At 38.9% G+C, this 21,199-nt stretch overlaps 1 protein-coding gene across 1 annotated transcript in view; it reads right to left on the bottom strand.

Moving 5' to 3' along the window:
- Nucleotides 1–5,291: 5,291 nt before the first annotated feature.
- The window catches only part of LOC139724870 (ATP-binding cassette sub-family C member 9-like), a 33,255-nt gene continuing 17,347 nt past the window's right edge, over nucleotides 5,292–21,199 (bottom strand). Inside the window, exons 16-29 of the mRNA XM_071635993.1 lie at nucleotides 20,716–20,950; nucleotides 20,304–20,506; nucleotides 19,537–19,703; nucleotides 17,030–17,099; nucleotides 15,882–16,039; nucleotides 14,526–14,721; nucleotides 12,719–12,832; nucleotides 11,391–11,502; nucleotides 10,324–10,451; nucleotides 9,062–9,249; nucleotides 8,485–8,588; nucleotides 7,519–7,652; nucleotides 6,325–6,387; nucleotides 5,292–5,429 (exon numbers count right to left, since the gene is read on the bottom strand). Of these exons, the coding sequence (XP_071492094.1) occupies nucleotides 5,292–5,429; nucleotides 6,325–6,387; nucleotides 7,519–7,652; nucleotides 8,485–8,588; nucleotides 9,062–9,249; nucleotides 10,324–10,451; nucleotides 11,391–11,502; nucleotides 12,719–12,832; nucleotides 14,526–14,721; nucleotides 15,882–16,039; nucleotides 17,030–17,099; nucleotides 19,537–19,703; nucleotides 20,304–20,506; nucleotides 20,716–20,950 (2,010 nt within the window). The remainder of the gene's footprint in view (nucleotides 5,430–6,324; nucleotides 6,388–7,518; nucleotides 7,653–8,484; nucleotides 8,589–9,061; nucleotides 9,250–10,323; nucleotides 10,452–11,390; nucleotides 11,503–12,718; nucleotides 12,833–14,525; nucleotides 14,722–15,881; nucleotides 16,040–17,029; nucleotides 17,100–19,536; nucleotides 19,704–20,303; nucleotides 20,507–20,715; nucleotides 20,951–21,199) is intronic.

Genomic DNA, 21,199 nt, shown 5'->3' with positions numbered 1-21,199 from the left:
TCATAAAATTTTCAAAAAAAAGTGTGTCTACTTCAGAAATAGGATAAAGTTTACAAATATGAGGCTTATGAAACTTCTGTGACTGAAACATTATGTAATTATGAGCAACTAAGTGTTAACATGAAATATTTAATATGTTTATATATTTTTTTCATTCTTCCTTCTGAGAGAATGACAATGAAAACTGAAATTTATATGAAGACAATGTGTCACTGTACCATAGAAATGTAGTTTTGGAGACTTAATGGGTTGAAAAAAAAAATTTGCTGTCCCAAGTTTCTTCACTTACTTGAGAAACGTAACAACATTAATTTTGTTACAGTGAGGAGGATATATATATATATATATGTGTGTGTTACCCTTTGTGTGATTTTCACAACTATGCTGGCACAAAGGATCTATTGCCATTTTATTGTCCTCCTCTTGATTTTTCCAGTAATTGATGACCTAAAGATTAATTTGTTTAACCCTAAAATCAAGTCAAAATCTATGTAAAAAATCTTTTGTGAAGTCTCATTCCACAGCCTTAATCATGTACCTTGCTCCTTAACTATATAATCTTCATTGCACCATTAGACGTGCTTTTATGGTTATCAGTAGCAGAATTTTTAAAGTAAAAAACTTTCGTTTAAAATGTTATCCTCCACTTGCATGCCATTGACGAATTTGACTGCAAGACCTTGAGAACTTCAGGTATACATACTGTAATCTGTTGTGTGTGGAAGAAAGTTTGTTTTCTTCTACATTTCTTGTTTGTCAAAAATATGTCAGGCAGTGAAATTATATATCAGCATACATTTTGAATATACATATACAGTAAGTGTGTGGATATATATTTATGATGATATAACAGTCCCAAGAGGTTTAATTGTGTGGAGTGAAATGATGAAGCTGAACTGTGATGGTATATGCATTATCATATATGTACATACAAGACCTGATATGTATATAATTGGTCACATAATCATACTGCTTTGAAATAAACATTTATGCAACATATTGTAAGACTTTTTAAATTGTACATATTTGTTACTACTAATTTATGCATTACTAGAATCATGATTCCAGTTATTATTTGCTTCAGTATAACAAGTTATGTAATTTGGTTGAATCAAGTAAACCCACTTGGGGTTGTTGGCAACTTAATAGTGTACAATGTCTGTGGCATTGAGAGATGCTAGGCCTGAGAGTGTTGATAATTGTTGAACACAAACTGATGAAGCTGAATTTTCATTGAATAAAACCTTTTTGGAGGAAGATTACTACTAAATCATTGACTACTTTCTTGTGATGTTTGCCATTTAGCCATGAAAGTGCAGTCCGAAATGGTTACAGTTTTTACAAGTTGAAGAATAGTCCAATCATACAAATTTTACAAATTTTTGCTATTGCAACATGTACCATAAAAAGTTGGTATTCCAGATAGATTGTCAATCAGCATTTCAATATACACTGTATTTTTGCATCTCTATTGCAGTTCATCTTGGTTTTATTATATTATGGACTGCCATATCTTGTTTGTGCACAAAATAAGTTATCTTATATAAATCGCGTAGAAGGGAGACCTCTGAAAGCGACCTTTTTACAATAGCGCAAAAGCCGCAAAGCAAATTTCAACCTTTACGTGTATACTCATTGCTTAGTGACAAACATTGATATGCAATGGGAGAAGAAATATGTCATTGTATGTATGTATGCTTGTATGTGTGTATGTAAAGCGTGTAATGCATGCATTAGAGTTGTACATGTATTTATTTTCCGTATATTAAAAGTAACATTACAAGATACACAAACGATAATTAAATGCAGCTTGATTGCCTTGCTCAGCTGTGCTTGCAAGACACAGCTGTTCTATTGAGATGTCCAGGAAAACCATATAAACAGCAATATAGTGCTTTCAAAAACTTAATTTTAGAAAACATTGCACAGTGATAACCATGAAAAGTAGAAATTACAGTCAGAGCTGAAGTTGAAGAAAAGAATATACTGTGAATTGGTTTCTACAATTTGTACCGCGTAATTGGTAAAATTATAGGTTTATGCATTTATGTATATGTGTATATCTATGTATTAGCCCACCTGTCTGTGTGTGTGTGTGGGGGGGGGGTGGATGTACATGTATGTAAATATACATTTATTCATCTATCTTTCCATGTTGCTATATATGATTAACAATAATCTGTATGACATCCACCAAGTTGGTGATCAGACAACGTAATGGGACTCAGTGGCCTTCTGATTATGGCATGGAGTTGGATACAATATCTCCACAAAATGTATTGCTTTTAGACGGATGCACCCATGTATTACAATATGACAAGAACTGATTTACATAGAGAACCAAAACGAGGAGGGACCTATATATGGTAAAGATATAAAATAAACACATTGAATACGGGTACAGTGTACACTGTTTCCGTGCAATTTCATTCAACAAAAATCTTTATTCGCAGAAGTACACCAACATATCATTCCCAAATCTGTGGAGGTGAGTAAAAATTGTATCTACTTTGGTCAAATGTCATGAGAAGACAATAGGCTCCAAAATATACTCGCCAATGCAGTATACTGTAGTTCATGCCCTAAATACAGTATGAAAGAATGAAATGCAGATACTGAACTCGGATTAAAACTTGAAATATCGTTACTACATACACCGTACATTACAACCATAAAATTGCTTGGAACGTCAACACAAAATCAGTATGTGTCTATTGCATGTTCTAAAATGCATGAAGTCGGCTAGGAATCCTACGTTAGCACAATAATGGCTAGAAAAAGGGTGTAAAACTGACCTCCAAACTGATTTACACATTCTACTATGGATAGCCGCGTCGCATGCATGGTCATCATGGGGTCATCCCTCTAGATCGACACCCACGAGTCATACAGCCCACGAGTTCGACATTGAAAACAGGTCCATTATGAATCATACAGCTCACGAGTCATACAGCCCATGAGTTTGACACTAGGCAAATAAAGCCCATGAGTTCGACCCTAGGTAAAAACAGCCCACGAGTTCGACAGATACAATGTGTCGGTCTCGTGGGCCTTATTACTTTGGTGTCGAACTAATGGGCTGTAGGCCTATGACTCGTGAGCTGTATAACTCATGGGCTGTATGACTGTTCCGTATGACTTGTGAGCTTTATGACTTGTGGGTGTCGGTCTCGTGACGTGGACCCGCCGTCATCTTGCCGTCGAAAGATTTTTGGATTAGAGCAACTGACTCAAATCCGACCTTGGATATCAATTTGACATTAGCTCAAACTGAAGGCACTATGGTAAAAGAAACAAACATACATACATACATGTACAAACAAATGAATAAACAACAAACCCCAGACCATGACTAAGTAAACTGATAGACTGCAGGGCAAGTTTCCCTAAACATACTGTAAAAGTGGAAATTTTCACGTGGATTCAGCGAATACATAAACCCCATACACACAAGGACTAAACGAAACACTCGCTGGAAGATTGAACGAAGTCGGACGATCTGTTTATTTAAGTTTTTGAATGCTTACAAACTACACGAATCGTTTCTTGTTCTAACTCTACAACCAACTACAAAATGTCACTCACATTAGAGCAATAATGATGTTAGAAAATATTATAACCAAGTTTCTCGATATTTTAAAAGGCCGTGTGTATGTAAGGTTCCATATACACATGCATATGTTATTCTCGAGTTTAGGCAAGTACAATTCAATTCAAATTAAAAGATTACCGAATTACTATGAGAAAAAAACAACAAATATTCTGATAGAAAAGTTTTTTTTTTCCTCCCTCAGTATTAGAAATACTAATTTTGTGACTTTCAGATTTTGTCATCCAGGCAAAACTATCACTTCCGAGGCGATCTGGATGTAGCTATCTCTCCGAAGCGCAGCTGAGGAAAGATAGCGTACACATTCAGATCGCCGAGGAAGTGATAGTTTATCTCATTGCCTGAAACTAAAAGTAGATTATTTGCTTTATATTCCACATCTAGGGTCCTAAATGTTCCCATTTTATTCCACATCTGAAACCCTTTTACCTGTCTTTTTTTTTTTTTTTTTGTCTTTTACCTGTCTTAGGGTACAATTTGTACTACACTGTAGTATCCTCGGGGTTTAGGCTACGTAGTTTACTTTATGACGTATGCGCGTAGATGACAAAACAACAAATTTGCTCCGCGCCCAGGTGTCCGCGCCCCGCGCGTGGCACCGAAATAAAAGTGCGTTGAACTGTGGTCTATCACTTGACCCAGGTCAAATAATAGAACACAATGCAACGCACTTTCATTTCGCGCGTACTCAAAATTGTAAGTTATATCACGCGTTAGGACTGTGTGGACTAAGAGATCAGCGAAACAAAATGACTATCATCATAGAGTGTAACGAACTTTTCTTCTGTCTCAGGTGATGTGATGGGCAAAACTATACGCTTTATCACGTGATCAGCTATTGACCAATCCTATAGCAAGATTCTTAGTATGTGGAATATGATCATGAATATCTTTACCCATATCTCTCTCTACCGCATGACACCACACACATAAATTGGTGTATTCACTTTTTTTTTCTCTTCACTAGAATTCTCATGTGTCTAAATTTCTATGATTGCGCTTCAGTCAGCTCGAAAATGAACTGGAGCTTCAATAAATTATGTAATCATTCCACTAGAAGAGTCCATTCAATATAGCGGATTTGCTGTCGCAAAAGACGTGATGACAACACCAGTTTTCTGCATAAGGTATTCTGCCTATAGTTTCCTAGAAATACAACGTACTATACATGTACAACCTGGGGTATAGGTTTATGGAATGTAGCAGAATCCCACCAGATATATACGTTTAAAAAAGAAAATGTGCAAATTTATACCGTTCCCACAAAACACGTAAACGAAAGTGTTATTTCAGCAGCAGCCATACAAGGAAGCAAGTGGCAAGTGAAGAGTGTGTGATTGTTGTCGCTACCAAGGTCCAGAAGAACGGAACACATAAAAACGGGCTGTCAGCCGCCAGAGTTGTAATTGTGTAAAGTTGACATGCATTAATTGTTGCTACTCATCAGGAGGTATGATAACAGATAATTTGTTATAACGCTTAAAGACGAGTGCTTGGCTGCTTCTGTACAGCCAAGCGCAGGGGCGGATCCATTAATTCCGTAAAGAGGTGGCGCACACACCCCTCCCCCGTTTTTTCCTTTTTATTTCTTTTGTTTCAACAATGATAAAGGGGGGGCACTGAAACAATAGTATTTCTTGTGTGTGGAAGTGCCGGTTTTCGTGAGACCTTCGTAGTTTGTCTATTTTCCCGCTTTCACGAGTGAGGCAAAAATACTCTCTTCCTGTTTCAACAGGTTCCCCGGCGTGTCATGCTCGGCAACCCGACCGTTGCTAAGGGTGAGGATGGCGTCCGAGTTGAGAATCGTCGACACGCGGTGCTGGAAATGAACCACACGTGGTCAAAAATATTGAATAAACGTTTCGCATGTATTTACATCTATACCAACGTCATTGATCAATGCGATTGATATCACACTATCATGAACGTGTGAAGTTTGAATAGTCCATGACTGTCATATCTGTTCTAATAATGTGACAACTTTACTATTCTATTATACTTGATTACATTATAGTTTGACGTACATAATCGAGTTCAGCTCAAGCATGAAGTTAAGATTCTCCAAAGTCAAAGGAGCTACGGTTAAAGGTAATTAAACATAATTGACATATGATCGGAGAAACTGCCGATTTGCTCTCTTAAATGGAGATAAATGCTTGTTGTGGCATCACAATTTTTACTTGGGTGATGACGATATTGTGAAAAGTCACCAAAATTAAGGTACGCTGGAAGTAATGCAATCTCAGAGCACACCCGATCATGATTGCTTCGTGATGTTTTATATTCGATTACAATATCATACCTGTATATCGGGCCATATCAGTAGCATTTAGAGACTTGCATGCAGCTTTATTGCTGCATTGGCAGCATGTGATTCAACACTACATGCACTACAAGGGCACGATTTGATCATCACATATTATTTACCAGTCGCACTCCGTGTACCCACTGCTGATCGGGGAGGGCGCTTTAAGAATAAAAGTCGGGTAACACCGAGTTTTACCAAATCACACTTTTATTCTCAAGATTCTCCAAACAACCCTCAATCGTGGCGATCATAGTCGCGTCCGCCAGATGAAAGTTTCTTGGTAGAACCTTGCGATATGTTGCAAGCAAATAGAAAAATGTGAAAGATGAAGTTAGGGTCCTTCTGAAGACTATAACTTATGTTCTAGCATTAAGGTGGTCTAATTAGGCAAATCCCAGTGACTTACTGCGATGGTGAGGACTGTATTGTTCTCGAAGACGTCAGCCACCACGTCTTGGAGTATCTTATCCTGAGAGTTAGGAGACACGAACACCGAATAACATATATATATGTATATGAAGAGCTTGCTTCCAAAAGGCGCTAAATATGAAAAATGATGGCTTTAGCGCCTTTTGGAAGCAAGCTCTTCTCATATAATGATAAATTATATATATATATATATATATATATATATATATATATATATATATGTATATGTAGACCACCTCCTTTTAGTTCAAGAACAGGAGGAAAGATCACATCACAAGAATCTACACAAGAATTACATATCACAGGTATAGTAATGGGTTATCCAATTTATAGGCTTTTTCAAATAGAGTAAAATATTACACACAAAATTAAAAGAATGGTAAGAGGTTTCATAAAAATCCGATCTAAGAAAGACAGTTATGGAATTTCAGTTTCACCTGTTTTCCCAAAAAATTTACAGTAGCAATTCATTGGAGTTTGCTGAGGCAGTAATGTCAAGAGCTCATAATCTATGACCTACACACAACTCTGTTCCACGCTTCCGTTGCGACATTAAGCATGTTAAGTCAATAATGATAAAAACATATCCTTCGTGAGGTCACTTTGTGTGTTTACGTGTTGCATTACTGTAACATAATGGCAGCTGATATTCAGAAGACGAATGCTTAGTGTAATGTACAGCACCAAACCACATTTTTATATTTATGTGTGCCATAAAATGAGGTCTTTTATTTTGAGCGTTTTAATTAACATAATGTGGTTGGGCTGCAATATTTCCAGAGGATCATACAAACATATGATTTATATGATATATTTGGAAGAGTGAGGTGGTGATATCATACCCAGCTAATATGTATGACTATGCGGTTGCAATTTTGACCAGTGTTACAGTTCAATGACCCCCTTCCCCAAAACAACAACAACAACAACAAACGCGAAATTCTTGAATTCCAAAGTAATATGTACAAGGGAAGATAACGGTGGCACTTACATAGTAAGAGTGCCTTTTCAGTGATTACAAGATGATAGTTTTCTACAGCAAATTTTCCACCCAACTTGATGAGAGCCACCCAATACGAGAACCGAAGCTCATTACTCTATTCGCGGAAGCTCATTGCTCCGTTCGCGGCAAGTTTTGATGCTGCTTCTGTAAAAAACGATGACCGCTCACCGTTTCGTGATCGATAGACGCTGTCGCCTCATCCATGACGACGATCTTCGAGTTCCTGAGGAAAGCTCGAGCCAAACAGAACAGTTGACGCTGACCAACGCTGAAGTTTTCCCCTCCTTCCGTTACCGTGTAGTCTGCCAAAAAAATATATATATACATAAATGGAATTATATAAACGGGTCATTCATATTCTTGTATATTTATACATGATGCGCAAAATTCATATTTGGAAAAATTTGAGTGGATATGATAGCAAATGCTGGCAATAAAAATGATGATAACAATGATGATTGTAATACTAATAATGATGATAATAACAATAAGAATATGATGATAACAATGCTATCAGTGACATATCATGTAAGGCTGCGTGTTCAGTATACTTTACAATACTTTGCCATTTTCAATACACTGAAGCATTACCAAGTAGGGCCCATCCATTTGTATACAATCAAGACAATAAAAAAGACTGTTAAATTGTAACGTATAATCTTGTCTAAGAATAGACGTGCAGGGCGAACTTGGAAGCTAGAATCTACTCTCTCTAAGTCCAGAGTGTTCAGACACCCAATTGCTCAAACAATGTGTTGTTCTACCCCTCCCCCCCCCCAATAAAACACACACATAAACACAAACACAAACACAACAAACACAAACACACACGAAAAAAAACCCCACAAAATCGATGAACGGAAAGAATGGGACACTTAGAAGTCAGCAAATACACATCTTTGTGTATATAGATGTACAGTGTATTACTCTTGGATGTGCATTGTATCAATAAGTGTCAAAGAGGTTATGAGTAGGTAGTAAGGAAAAAAAGTATCTGGTAAGTGTATTCTTCTGCACGCACTGCATGTTAGTTCTGTTCCCAATCGGATAACAGCATAATGTTTAATATTATCTGTGGTGCTGACGCTGGAGGAAGCTGGTCTAATAATGTTCCGGATCTTGTGATTGTCTTACCCAGTCCAGTCGGGATGCTGGCTACCACATCTTTGAGTTGTGCAATCTCCAGGGCGTACCACAGCTCACTGTCAGTCTTCGCTCCAGTGGGATCGAGGTTACTCCTATATTCATTCGCCATGATGATAGGGAACATTTAAGCATAACTTTGAATGTGAATAAGAAAAGGCACCAATGTTTGAATAAAAAGGTGCGGTATTCAATAAAGGGGTGACAAGTACAATGACAAAAGACAGTAAAATCATGCAAATTTATTAATTTCTTCTATTTTCCTACATGATTATGATGAAGACATCTCCCAGATAAACATGAAGGTAGTTTCTTGATAATGTTGTAAATGTTATACGTAAAATGATAACCCAACAACAACAATAACAGCAGCAGCAACAACAGCAACTGAAATTGACGGGCTCCCATCGATGCTGCTCGCTGTTGCTATACGTTTATATTACAGAATTGATAATCCCACAATTTCTTTAAATCGGGAGATATTTCAATGATTTATGCTATGCACCCAACCTACGCAAGCACGTAGGCCTACTAGAAGTCGAACAAATGACGTGCTGCAGAACTTTACCTAATGGATCCCGTAAAGAGGACAGCGTCCTGGGGGATGATCGACAGTCGTTGACGTAACGTCCTCAGCGGGACGGAAGCGATGTCGATCCCGTCGATTACGATGCTACCCCGGAATGTGTCGATCATGCGGAAGAGGGCGAGGGTGAGCGAGGACTTCCCGCTACCTGTTCGCCCGCAGATACCCAGCTGTAGCAGGGTGAGAGGGGAGGTTGAGTCACGGGAGGTCTGGGCTTCCGCTCTTCGTAGAATCTTCATCAGAAGTCCTTTTGCCCTGACGAAGATTCTGCTAGGACAGAAAGCTCAGGTTCTCTCTGAAGAAGATTCTGAGATCGAAAGCTCAGGGCCTTTTGACTCCATTTTTTTTTTTTTGGGGGGGGGGGGCAGGTGATTATACTAATGTAGCCTATATCTTGAAGTAGAATTGTCCTAACTCGTATTATTACTCCGCTATTAGGTGACACCTACCGCCGGCGGCCGGCCGTATGTTTGTTTGTCTGTGTGTGTGTGTTTGTGATATGTTTGTAAGATAACTCGAGACCGGACGAACAAATTTTCACAAATTTTGCAGGGTGTCTTAATAATGAGATAAGAAAAAACGACGAAATTTCAGGTCATGAGGTCAAAGGTATTTCATAGAGGTCATAAAGGATATAAATTTTGCTTAATCTCCCAATAATTCAAGAACGGACAGTCAGATTTTCACCAAACTTGCAGGGTGCGTTTATAATGTAGTAAAAAAGAAAAGATTGAATTTGGGGTCATGAAGTCGAAGGTCACAGGTCGCAAGGGTCATACAGGACAAAAACAAGCTTAATTTCCCAGTAACTCAAGAACGGATGATAGAATTTCCACCAAACTTGCAGACTGTGTTCATATGAAGACAGAAAGAAGGTGTTAAATTTGGGGTCAAAGGTCAAAGGTCATAGAGGTCATAAAGGACATAAAATAGGCTTGATCTCCCAATAACTCAACAATGAATGACCAGATTTTCGCCAAATGTTTATGCATTGTGTAGATGTCCCTATACCTATATGCTTGTGTCGAAGGTACTGCCTACGAAATGACGATACTTTAATTATGGCTGGTTGGCGAAGGCCTGCTCTCTTGGAGTGCTCCTCTAGTATAACGTTGATTTTAAATTTCGTTTTTTTTTTCTTCCTTAAAAAATATTAATGTTAGTCCAACATGAATTTACACAAAGAGAGTTGAGTTAGATGTAGCACATGAGAGCACATGAGATTCAGCATGGATGAAACCCACCTTCTCGAGAGGACTGACTGTGAGTGTGACGTCATGAAGAACAGGGTCGAGCTCCGACGCATATCTTACGTTGATGCCATCGATGTCGATTTCTCCCTTGGACGGCCAGTCGGGAGGTGGCTCCAAACCTAAGGAGACCATTAGGTGGTGAAGTACACATGTTACCACTTACACAACCTCCTGCATTATTACCTCAACAAACATCATCGTCGTCATCATCACCACAATCACCATCGTTGTCATTTATATGTCATGAAATCATCAAACGTAATGTCAGCATTAACAACACCGTCATCGTCATAGCTATCAACATCAGCATGATCATCAATGCGATCCTATAACCATCATCGACATATTAATTAATCAAGAAATTATTTTATACCATCAAGTACCACTATCATCATAGTTGACATAGTGATCTTCAGGCATCATCACTGATTTGCCACTGCTGTCACCCGTCTGGACTACCGCCTGCGTTTGACAACGCGTGTCCTGTCCTAAACAACTAAACAAAGCCGTCAAAGGCGTCAACATGATAAAGATGTCTGCGATACTTGGCTCAGTCAAGCCTGTAACAGTCTTTTAAAAAAAAATGATGCCACTTCCGCGTTTCATCGGCAAAATAGCAATGAAACAAACAAAGAGCAAACACACAAACAGGCCCTTCAGCACAAATTTATTATGTCATTTAATTTTTTTCTCGTGCCACTTCCGGGGTGAAAAAAGTTGGGGGGGGGGGGGGGGGGGCGAGGTGGCTACATCCTATGTTTTCCTATGTATTATAAGAAAAGTGCCCTCCCCCCCCCCCCCCCCCCCCACCTTGCGGCGGCCCTGCAAGCTATACATCGTTCACGGACAGTAAAACCAACATGTATATTTATACGTGATGAAGAATTTGAATGAACACACTTGAACGCTCTCTACTCTGAAACTTTATGATTCCCTGTCTCTTGCTGTTGAGTTTTTCATACAGATGTAAGATATTTATGTTTACTTAATATATCAACCGTTTAGAATCATACTGGAGAGTCATCTCGACTAAAAGCCTGAGATCATGAAAAACCCACCTTCGTAGTTTTCTGGAGGCACTTCGATGTAATACTGTACTCGCTCCACTGCATTCATGTGCAACTCGAGTTCAGCGCACTGTTGAACTGCAGCATTTATGAACGTCGAAATCTTTTTTTTTTAAGAATAAAGAAAACATAAGAACAAACAAAATAAAAAAAAAACGAAAGTGACACGTGAAATCATGACACTACAGCCGGTGATTGAAAATGGCAGTGATATCCCAAAGAACAAAGAAAAACAAAGCAATAATATATATATATATATATATATATGAAAAGAAATCTGCAAATGATAATGAAATGAAGACGCAACACGAAGATACGATTATTTGTTTAAAAGAATTAAGATATGTCGATATATATATCTAATATTATGTGATAGGATATTTCAGCCACCTTAATCAGAAAGGAAATGGGAAGAGATTTTTAATCAAAACTTAGATTGGACTAAAATATATAATGTTCCTTATACATCAACTCTGAATCAAAGACTTCGTTATTTTCAGTATAAAATTTTACATAGAAATATTGGTGTTAACAAATTACTTTTTGCAATGGGGCTATCTGACACACACCTCTGTACGTTTTGTTCGAGCTCCACAGAAACAATTGCACATCTGTTTTGGGAATGTGACGCTACCCAAAGGTTTATTGCTCAAATACAAGAAATTATGTTACAGAATAAAACTCAAATTACTGAAAGTTCCTTTATACTTGGTTCCACAAAAAATCCAAAATGTTACAACGTGGTTTATTTGTACGCAAAATATTTCATATTTTCTGTAAGAAATAAAAATAAATCGTTACATTTTAGCCAATTTTGTCAATTTTTTAAAGCAAGCAAAGAAAGTAGACGAATATAATATGCCTAAAGGTTTTGTATCTAATATTAACTGGAATCGCATTTACATTATTTAGTTGTTTCGCAGTTGCTTGTCAATAGTGGATCATTTGTCTTTATGTACTGTATGTGACATTTATTTTGTACCTGAATGTTTATACATGTATGAATAAAATTTCTTTGCAAAAAAAGAAAGAAAAACAAAGCAATCCTAATAAAAGGAGGATCCCACCTTTTATTAGGATGCTTTGTTTTTGGGTATCTCGGCCACTTAAAAAACAATTTTCATCAAATCAACTTTGAACTCCTCTTAGAATTACATGCTTTTTCAAATTGCATAAGAGTTTCTCGTTATGTCAAAGAATTATCATCAAAAAGTTGGAAACCCGAAGCCCCATCTCAACCAAAACTGTACCATCCTTTCAACTCAATTAACGACACCAGGTTAAAGGAATTCCTTATCATCAATCTGTGAGGTACTCACATCAAACGCGTATGCTATGGCCAGCCCGACGAAACTGGATTCAACACCGAAATACGCTGCCCCGAGTAGTGCACAGAGACTCCCTATTAAAACAACCACGTTGCCAAGAAGATCCTGTATGTGTGAGGAAGAGTAATGCGAACAGAGAAACCTGTATTATAGTAGTTCAAAGGAGAAACAAACACATAATAACGAACAGATGATATAAAAGAGAGAGAAAGAGAGCGAAGGGGGGGGGGGGGAGCGTGTGTGAGAGAGAAAGAGTTCACGGACCTTGAACAATTTATTTCCAAACGTTTCGCAAATGTTTACCGACAACATAATTATGCTATATATTTCAGCGCAACTCTAAGAGAGTTGAATTCGGGATGAGTGTGTAAACCGACTACACAAAAATGTATACCTTACTGTTTTCTCGCGGAAATAACGATTTGTCTTCATTTGATTCTCTTCCATGTAAACATTATTAAGTGGAATCTTGATTAAAATGTACACATGGCCCATACATAGAATGTCCTGTTAGCTGCTAATAATCACATACAACGATGACGGATTGGTAAGAAAAAAAGTCAGTACTTTGTGTTCCTATTCAGCGACTTCAAACAATTCCGAATGAATTTTATGTCGCATGGAAATCGTACCCTTCCGAACCACTTTACTTATCCTTAATATCAAATATCTGATTTTCCCCCAAGAAATTATATTCACATACAATGTATAAAAATTCAAGTAGAAATGAAAGTCATTTGACACGTGATACATAGCATGAAGAATATTACATTGTCATTTTGACATACAGTTGCAGCCAGTGTAGTTATAGATTCCGGTTTATTTTTTTTTTTTGAAATAAAACCTTTTTTTCCCCCTGATATTTATTTATCTAATTTCTCTGCTCGCTTTTAGAAATTACAGAATGAGGAAAAAATGATGATTTCTCTTTGTTTCTGACAGAAAATATGTGTTCCAGACTTAACGTAGCTCATTAACGTTTATAAATCTTTCAGGTAACAGGAAACATCTTCAGGAGGTATACACACAAAAAAAGAATGCTTGTAATTTTTATGACATTGTTGAAGTGATCGTGTCTTTACGTGTATCGGTATTCAAAATGTCTCATTGTAATAGCATTTTTGAAGATGAAATAAACGAAATAAAACGAAACAAAATAGACCTATTTCACCAACACAGATGCCTAAGTAATTTCATAGATTTCATTTCTTTTTTCATTCCCTTGGCCTGTCATTGAGACCACCTCCAAGTTTTGCTACGGCCTATCAGGTGCTGTCGCGTCACGTCGTGTTCACCCCATTTTATTACGGCTTACTATAGGTCTCTCGTTAGCACAAGGACTGCCATGGCAGTTCTATTATTTTTTTTTGGACAGTTTAAAAACCTTACATGGCATCCACAGCAATCAGGACCTGTCACGTTTGCCCATCCCGTCTTCCCACATTGTCTCATGCCCATCTAATTCTGTCCATTGTGGCATGCAACGTGATTGCCGTGGCCGCCGGGAGCATGGTGTAATCGTAGAAACTTAAAAAAGATGGAAATTTGTAAAATTCCACTTGCATTTCTTTATATCGTCGTCCTTCTGTAATAATAGATTTTACGAATTGTTTGAGAGTTGTATTCTGCAGAGGACTGCATAGGCAGCCAATACAATACCATGTACAGTGTACGTCAAAATTCAAATTTTTGAATGGGATCTTATGTCGTTTTTTTTAAGCATTCAACTCATTGTTTCACATGCTTGTCAGCAATCCATGTAATATAAGATGGACAATTACGTATAGAAGACTCTTACTAGTCGAAAAGCGATCCATCGCTGTGCTGTCTGAAGGTGCATCACTACTGTGTTATTTTCGTCAATGCGCTCGATGATGGTATCGAAATATCTGCCTTGTTCCTTATATGCTCGTATAGTCGGCAGACCGCCCAGCGACTCGGAGAAATGAGCGAAGACCGGTGACCGACTAACGCTCTCACATCTTTGCAGCTCTCTGTAAGGGCAGAGAAATGCTAAAAATGAAATCGCAGAAGTCAACGTAAATCTGTGAAACTTGAATTTCTGAAACTGATCATTCAAGCAATGCCCTCAGGATACTTCACTTAGATAGGGCCTAATGTAAACTTATAAATTCGGGGCTTACTATACGTAGTATCGTAACTATCAATCATCATTACATCAGGATGGACGTCCGGAAGGTTCACCTTCCGTCGTCAGGATCAGCGGTGACGTTCGGACAGGGTGACTGCACGAGCGTTGTCAGGATCACATTCCTGGATAGGGTGACTTTCGAACAAAGTGACTGTCCGTCATCAGAATCACGTTTGGATAGGGTGGCTGTCCGTCGTCAGGGTCACGTTTGGATAAGGTAACTGTCCGTCGTTACGATTATGTTCAAAGAGAGTGACTGTCCGTCGTTAGAATCACGATCTGATAGGGTGACTGTGCGCCGTTGGGATCACGTTCGAACAAAGTGACAGTCCGTCGGTAGGATTACGCTCGGACATCAGGGTGGCTGTTTGTCGTCAAGATCGTATCAGGACAAGGTGACTGTCCATCAACAGGATCACGTTATGGGTTAGGTTGAATGTCCTTCATCAGGAAGAATAGTGCTTTAATTAAAAATCAACACAGGCGTACTACATGATGCTCAGTACCATAATATGCACCAAAGTTAACAAGAAATATGCAGAATAGTATATACTACACATATTCAGGATATTCACACAAAGTGTACCGAAAACCATCAATCTATCAAATCAACATTGCTCCATGCCAGAACATTTAAAACGCTCATTATGTTTTCTATGCTGTTTTCTGTGCTGGTTTAAAATTGCAATTTGTTTCTTGTTATCGCATGCAAGTTCTTTTTTTGTTCTTTTCTTTTTCACGTTATGAGATAAATATCGACTTGCTTGTGTCTTTACCAGTGATATAATTATTACAATACTAATACATGTAAATCAATCAATCGTAAAGATAAATAGTACACAGATTAAATACTTCTATTTCCTTGTGGTCTGCATATCACTTAGCTGGTGATTTTTCCTGATATCAATTTCACTTGTCAGTTGACAATAGAAAAGTAGAACTGTCAGCAAAGAACTGCATATGTTATGGGCTATGTAAGTCCAATGATCCACCCTCACTTACCTGGATGTCTTCATGTAATATACGAGAAGAAAAACGAAGATGCCGGTGATGGGGATGGCGAAGAAAATGAAGTACCACGCGACAATGACTAGCACCACCACACTCGAAAAGATGTTAGCGAGGATGAACGTGACATTGCGAACAGCGTGTACCAGCAACTATCACGAAACGCAGCGACGATCGTACCAACAGGTAGAAACGAAAAGACGAGATAAAACGATCGTTAACGAACTTCTCATAAATTCTGCAGTGTTGTTGAAACAAACGCTGATTGAGGGTTTTCATGCTCGCTCTGTTGATGTTAAATAGTTATAAATCACTGAACGGACACTCACTTGGAAAGAAACCTGAGAAACATTGCCCTTCAAAAAACTTTGAGGCATGTACTTGTTATTGACCTCCGTGGTATGGTTATATAGCTCTATTTAATACGGAAACACCCTTCGATAATCAACATCTTTTGATGATAAAGTTTTATGACACAAGACAATTATCATTCGACTTACTTTGCCTTTTTAGATGATTGTTTTGATTGTTTTATTGATTATGGATTTGTCTGTCTTTAGTGTATGTAATTCATGTGTTCTTTTTTTTGGGGGGGGGAGGGAGAGGGGAATAGAGTACTATGATGCAATGGCCAATGTTAAATACTATTCATTATACAAAATATACGTTCCATGGCATATGCACTTTGGTACACTTACAAATAAATTTGTGAATTAGATTTTAGAGACAAAATCTTCTTGGCTAACGAAGATAAGAAAATAAGGTCCCTCAGTAAAGACATTCATATTTTTCTAGTCGCTTCAGGGGCACTATATCAACTAAATTGGAGGAGAAAAAAAAAGGTTGGGAGACTTATTACCAGTCCCATGGGCAATCAAGGGTGGGGCCAAATTTTACCAGAAACAAATAAACAAGCAAGCAAGCAAGCAAGCAAGCAAGCAAACAAACAAACAAACAAAGAAGCAAACAAACAACATATCAATAAATTCAATCAATAAACTCTATCATTTGAAAATCAAACAAACAAACAAACAAACAACATACGATTCCTCGTCTAAGCCATGAATAAAGTGATTATGTTACAGTGAGGGCAGACACGACTGTAAACAGAGACATCTAAAACCTAATATTTGGACATTTACCTGATCTATGAGCTTGAAGTCACTCGATAATCTGTTGAGTATTCTTCCCACCGGAGTTGTGTCGAAGAATCTTGCGGTAGGGGCACAGAGAGAGAGAGAAAAAAAAAATAACATTCATGGTTGTCAACCGCTCTCACTTTTAAAACTGGGTGACGGGGTTTGAATGTATTTGACATTCTATCCTGAAAGCAAATTAATCATATCTCACTATTTCCATCCTGCTTCAAAGAATGCACAGATTAGCAGTCGCCCTAGTCTAGTTTCTAGCCGTTTTTATTTTGTCTTTATTTCTCCGCGCTGCAGCAGAAGCCCGAATATTGCGCTTAGCCGAGTGAGGGCGCATACCCCAGTGATCCCGCCGATATTTCGGCTAAGCGTGCTTCTGCTGCAACTCGGAGAAATAAAGACGAAAATAAAGACTTCGGGCGGCGCGATCACTGGGGTATGCGCCCTCACTTTAAGCGCAATATTCGGGCTTCTGCTGCAACTCGGAGAAATAAAGACGAAATAAAAACGGCTAGAATCTAGACTACAGTCGCCCATTCTCCTTACTTACATTTCTCTATCTACAGGTTACCTTCGAGAAAATCTGTACTTGGATCGTGTATAACTTTTTCAAATTACTGCCATCCAATATTGCACAAACAAAGAATTGGGCTAATAATCATATTATTGTTATAATTATTATGTAGAAGCTCACCAGTTTTACTTATCAATGTCCGGCAACTTTTCGTTGGGGAGGGAGAATGATGGTGGAAATGTTTGAGCATTTCTTTTGAAGGTTTGAATTTCCTTTGCTTTTAGGTGGATAGTAAGCAAATAATCAACGTTGGTGAAGGTTATGGGACAAACTATCACTTCCGAGGCGATCTGGATGTAGCTATCTTTCCGAAGCGCAGCTGAGGAAAGACAGCGTACAAATTCAGATCGCCGAGGAAGTGATAGTTTGTCTCATTGCCTGAAACTAAAAATTTGATTACTGTATTTGCTTTATATTCCACATCTAGGGTCCTACATATTCACATTTTATTCCACATCTGAAACCGTTTAAGCTGTCTCTAGGTATCCTCATGGCTTAGGCTACGTAGTTTACTTTAGACGTATGCGCGTAGATGACGAAACAACGAATTTGCTTCGCGCCCCGCGCGTGTGGTACCGAAATAAGAGTGCGTTGCACTGTGGTCTATCACTTGACCCAGGTCAAATTATAGACCACAGTGCAACGCACTTTTATTTCGCGCGTACTCAAAATTGTAAGTTATATCACGCGTTAGGACTGTGTGGACTAAGAGATCAGCGAAACAAAATGACTATCATCATAGAGTGTAACGAATTTTTCTTCTCAGGTGATGAGATGGGCAAAACTACGCTTTATCACATGATCAGCTCTTGACCAATCCTATAGCAAGATTCTCAGCATGTGGAATATAATTCCAGATATTGCTTTGAGTATCAAAACAGAGTAAAGTTTGACAATGTTTGAGGCAGTACGATAATGCATCATAGTCACCATTTGAGATCTCGTTTCAGGCTCCATTTGTTCTGAATCTATTTTCCGTGAAGTGCGATACTAAGAGCTTCTGACCTCAAACATATCAGTGTCATTTTCTCAAAGTGTCGTCGACTTGAATTAAAACCGGTTGTCGACATAATTACGATGTGGTTAAGCAAAATGCTCATGCTATTAACACATGTTGCACCCAGAAGGTGCAATTAATGCTAATAGCATCTACGCCATGCCATTCTAGTCATTTTATATAATTATAGATTGCGCTAAAAGTTTGACACATACTCCCCCGCCAAAAAAGAAAAACGAATTAAAGGCCGTATCTCACCGGAGGAGATTTCGCTTCGATTCGTGCGACACTGACGAAAGACAAAAAAAACAAAAACAAAACAAAATATAAAAAAAAACACCCACAAACACCCACGCGCGCGCGCGCACACGCACACACACACACACACACACACACACACACATACACACACACACACACAATGGCTTGCGTTCTCACAAAGAATCGAATTCAGAGGTGTTGTCTCCGAGACGTCTCCACGACGTAGGCCACCAATGAGCATCCGAAAGGTCGGAAACCTCACGAACAAAATAAGTCCCCGCAACATATCCTCTGCGAGTAAAGAGATGTCGTGGAGATGTCGCGGAGATATCGTGGGGACGTCTCTGAGACCAACTTGACACGGGAAAAAGTCTCCGAAAATCGAACATGTTCGATTGGCAAGGGACTCCGCGGAGAATCGGCTAGATTCCAGGAAACATCGCGGTGACGCCGCGGAGACATCGCGGTGACGTCGAGGAGACGACCAGGCGACTAGGGAGACTCGGGTCGCCACCAGGTCGCCAACTAATCATCAGCTTGATGAGATACCCACTTTACGAATTAAAAAAAAAAGTACCAATCAATAATTATAATTTTCCAGATGCGTTCTATATAAATCCGTCACTGCTAATACGCTACAGAAGAAACAATGAACACGTTACCACGCACCTCATCGGAAGGTGTATGATGTTGCTCAAAATGGCGTAGTGCATCTTGGTGGCTGCGGAAAACGCGCCTATCGACGCCAGTCCGACTGCGACGCAAGTGAAGACGATGGTTGTGAGTGACAGTGCCGCGTATCCTCCTTCCCAGAATCCAGTGCGATCGACTGCGGTCTGGATTCAGATAATGCATAATGATGGTAATCGTTACTTGAAATCACGACGACAAAGCAGGTTAACACAAACAATACAAACTCCAACCCCTTCTCCGACGATGATCAACAACGTAGATTAGAAAGTAACTACGATTTTCACATTGCAGTACAAACAAGCCATTTAGGCTGGTTTTTCTACAACCACGCATTCATAGTGAGCTGTACAGAAGATACGAATATCAAATTTGGACGAAAATTCTGGTACTTTTATTTGATTAATTTCTATTTCATCTAATTAATACATTGCTATCTTTTTTTTTTGTTTCGGCAAAAATATGAAGATAGCAGACAGCAGCTTTTGAGTGGCAATGGAGAGGCTTAACAGCAATTTGTCTTCCAGGACATCAGTGCACACTTTGAGGGAAACCTTTCTTTCATCACGCCCTCGAAAAATTTAATGATTGAGATGAAAATGAATATTTATTCTGGTTATAAAAAAAAAACACTCAGATATTGACCAGGCAGTACTGACAACGATCAAAACTTGGACAATAAAAAATTAAAGTTGTCCTGCTTTGACGTCTCATACGGTTACTAATTGCATGAAGTCAGATCTTACTCCTGTGTCGTTGAGAACGTAGTAGGTCCACTGGGAGAGCCAAATATTGGAGCCGATCTGGGTTGCCGATTTGCCGATCAGGGCGACAAAGGCCAGAAGGAGCCATCCGTATCCCATGAACTTGGCGTAGTAGAAGTAGACCTGGATCGACACTGCCCCCTTTTCTCTGTCCTCCTCTTCAATAAGCCTCCCTTTATCGTTACCTGGGGGGGGGGGGGGTAAGCAATTTTCACTTTAATCAAAAGTTTAAATGTTATTGAGATGACGGCAATGGACAATGACAATAGAAATCTGGAACCATTCACTTCGTCATTCACAGCAGTCTTACCAAATCGTACTCAATTGCTCTGTTAACAGGTTAATATGCAAATCTATAAAGGGCCTAGTTTGTGTCACAGCACACGATAGAAACCTTCATTTCTGTCACGTGATAAGGTCGATGCCGATGCAATCGCAGCTCTAGCTATCTGCTTCCTCAGGGCCTTTCGTTCCCTCAGCACCCCGTCGGACTCGGCTCCAGACTCCGTCTCCGTCTCGCTCACGACTTGCACAGCTCGGGTCCAGTCTAAGCAGAGATCTGGGTCCAAGAGAGCCACCTCGTCAGGTGTACCGTGACTCGTTATCCGACCATCCTTCATAACAATGATCTGTGATTATAGCGTGAGCAGTGGAAAGTAGGAAAAGAGAAGTGCAGTCGCTTTAAAAATTGAGCCAAGTGCACATCTATAATTATCATTAAGGTGAAGTGTCAAGGAATCGACGAACTGCAAGCATTCAATGCAGTGGTCGTGCATCCTTTGTGTAAATGCAAACTATATCAAACAAAATGAAAAAAAAAGCAAATTTGGAAGAACGAGTCAATTAAAAATCAGGACGTTCGAAGTTGGATATAGCAA

Source organism: Diadema antillarum, unplaced genomic scaffold (assembly GCF_040938485.1).
Source record: "Diadema antillarum isolate AM-2024a unplaced genomic scaffold, OU_Dant_1.0 seq00000002_RagTag, whole genome shotgun sequence".
Taxonomy (NCBI): domain Eukaryota; kingdom Metazoa; phylum Echinodermata; class Echinoidea; order Diadematoida; family Diadematidae; genus Diadema; species Diadema antillarum.
Note: the sequence above shows the minus strand (reverse complement) of the source record. Positions and strands in the feature narration are given on the sequence as shown.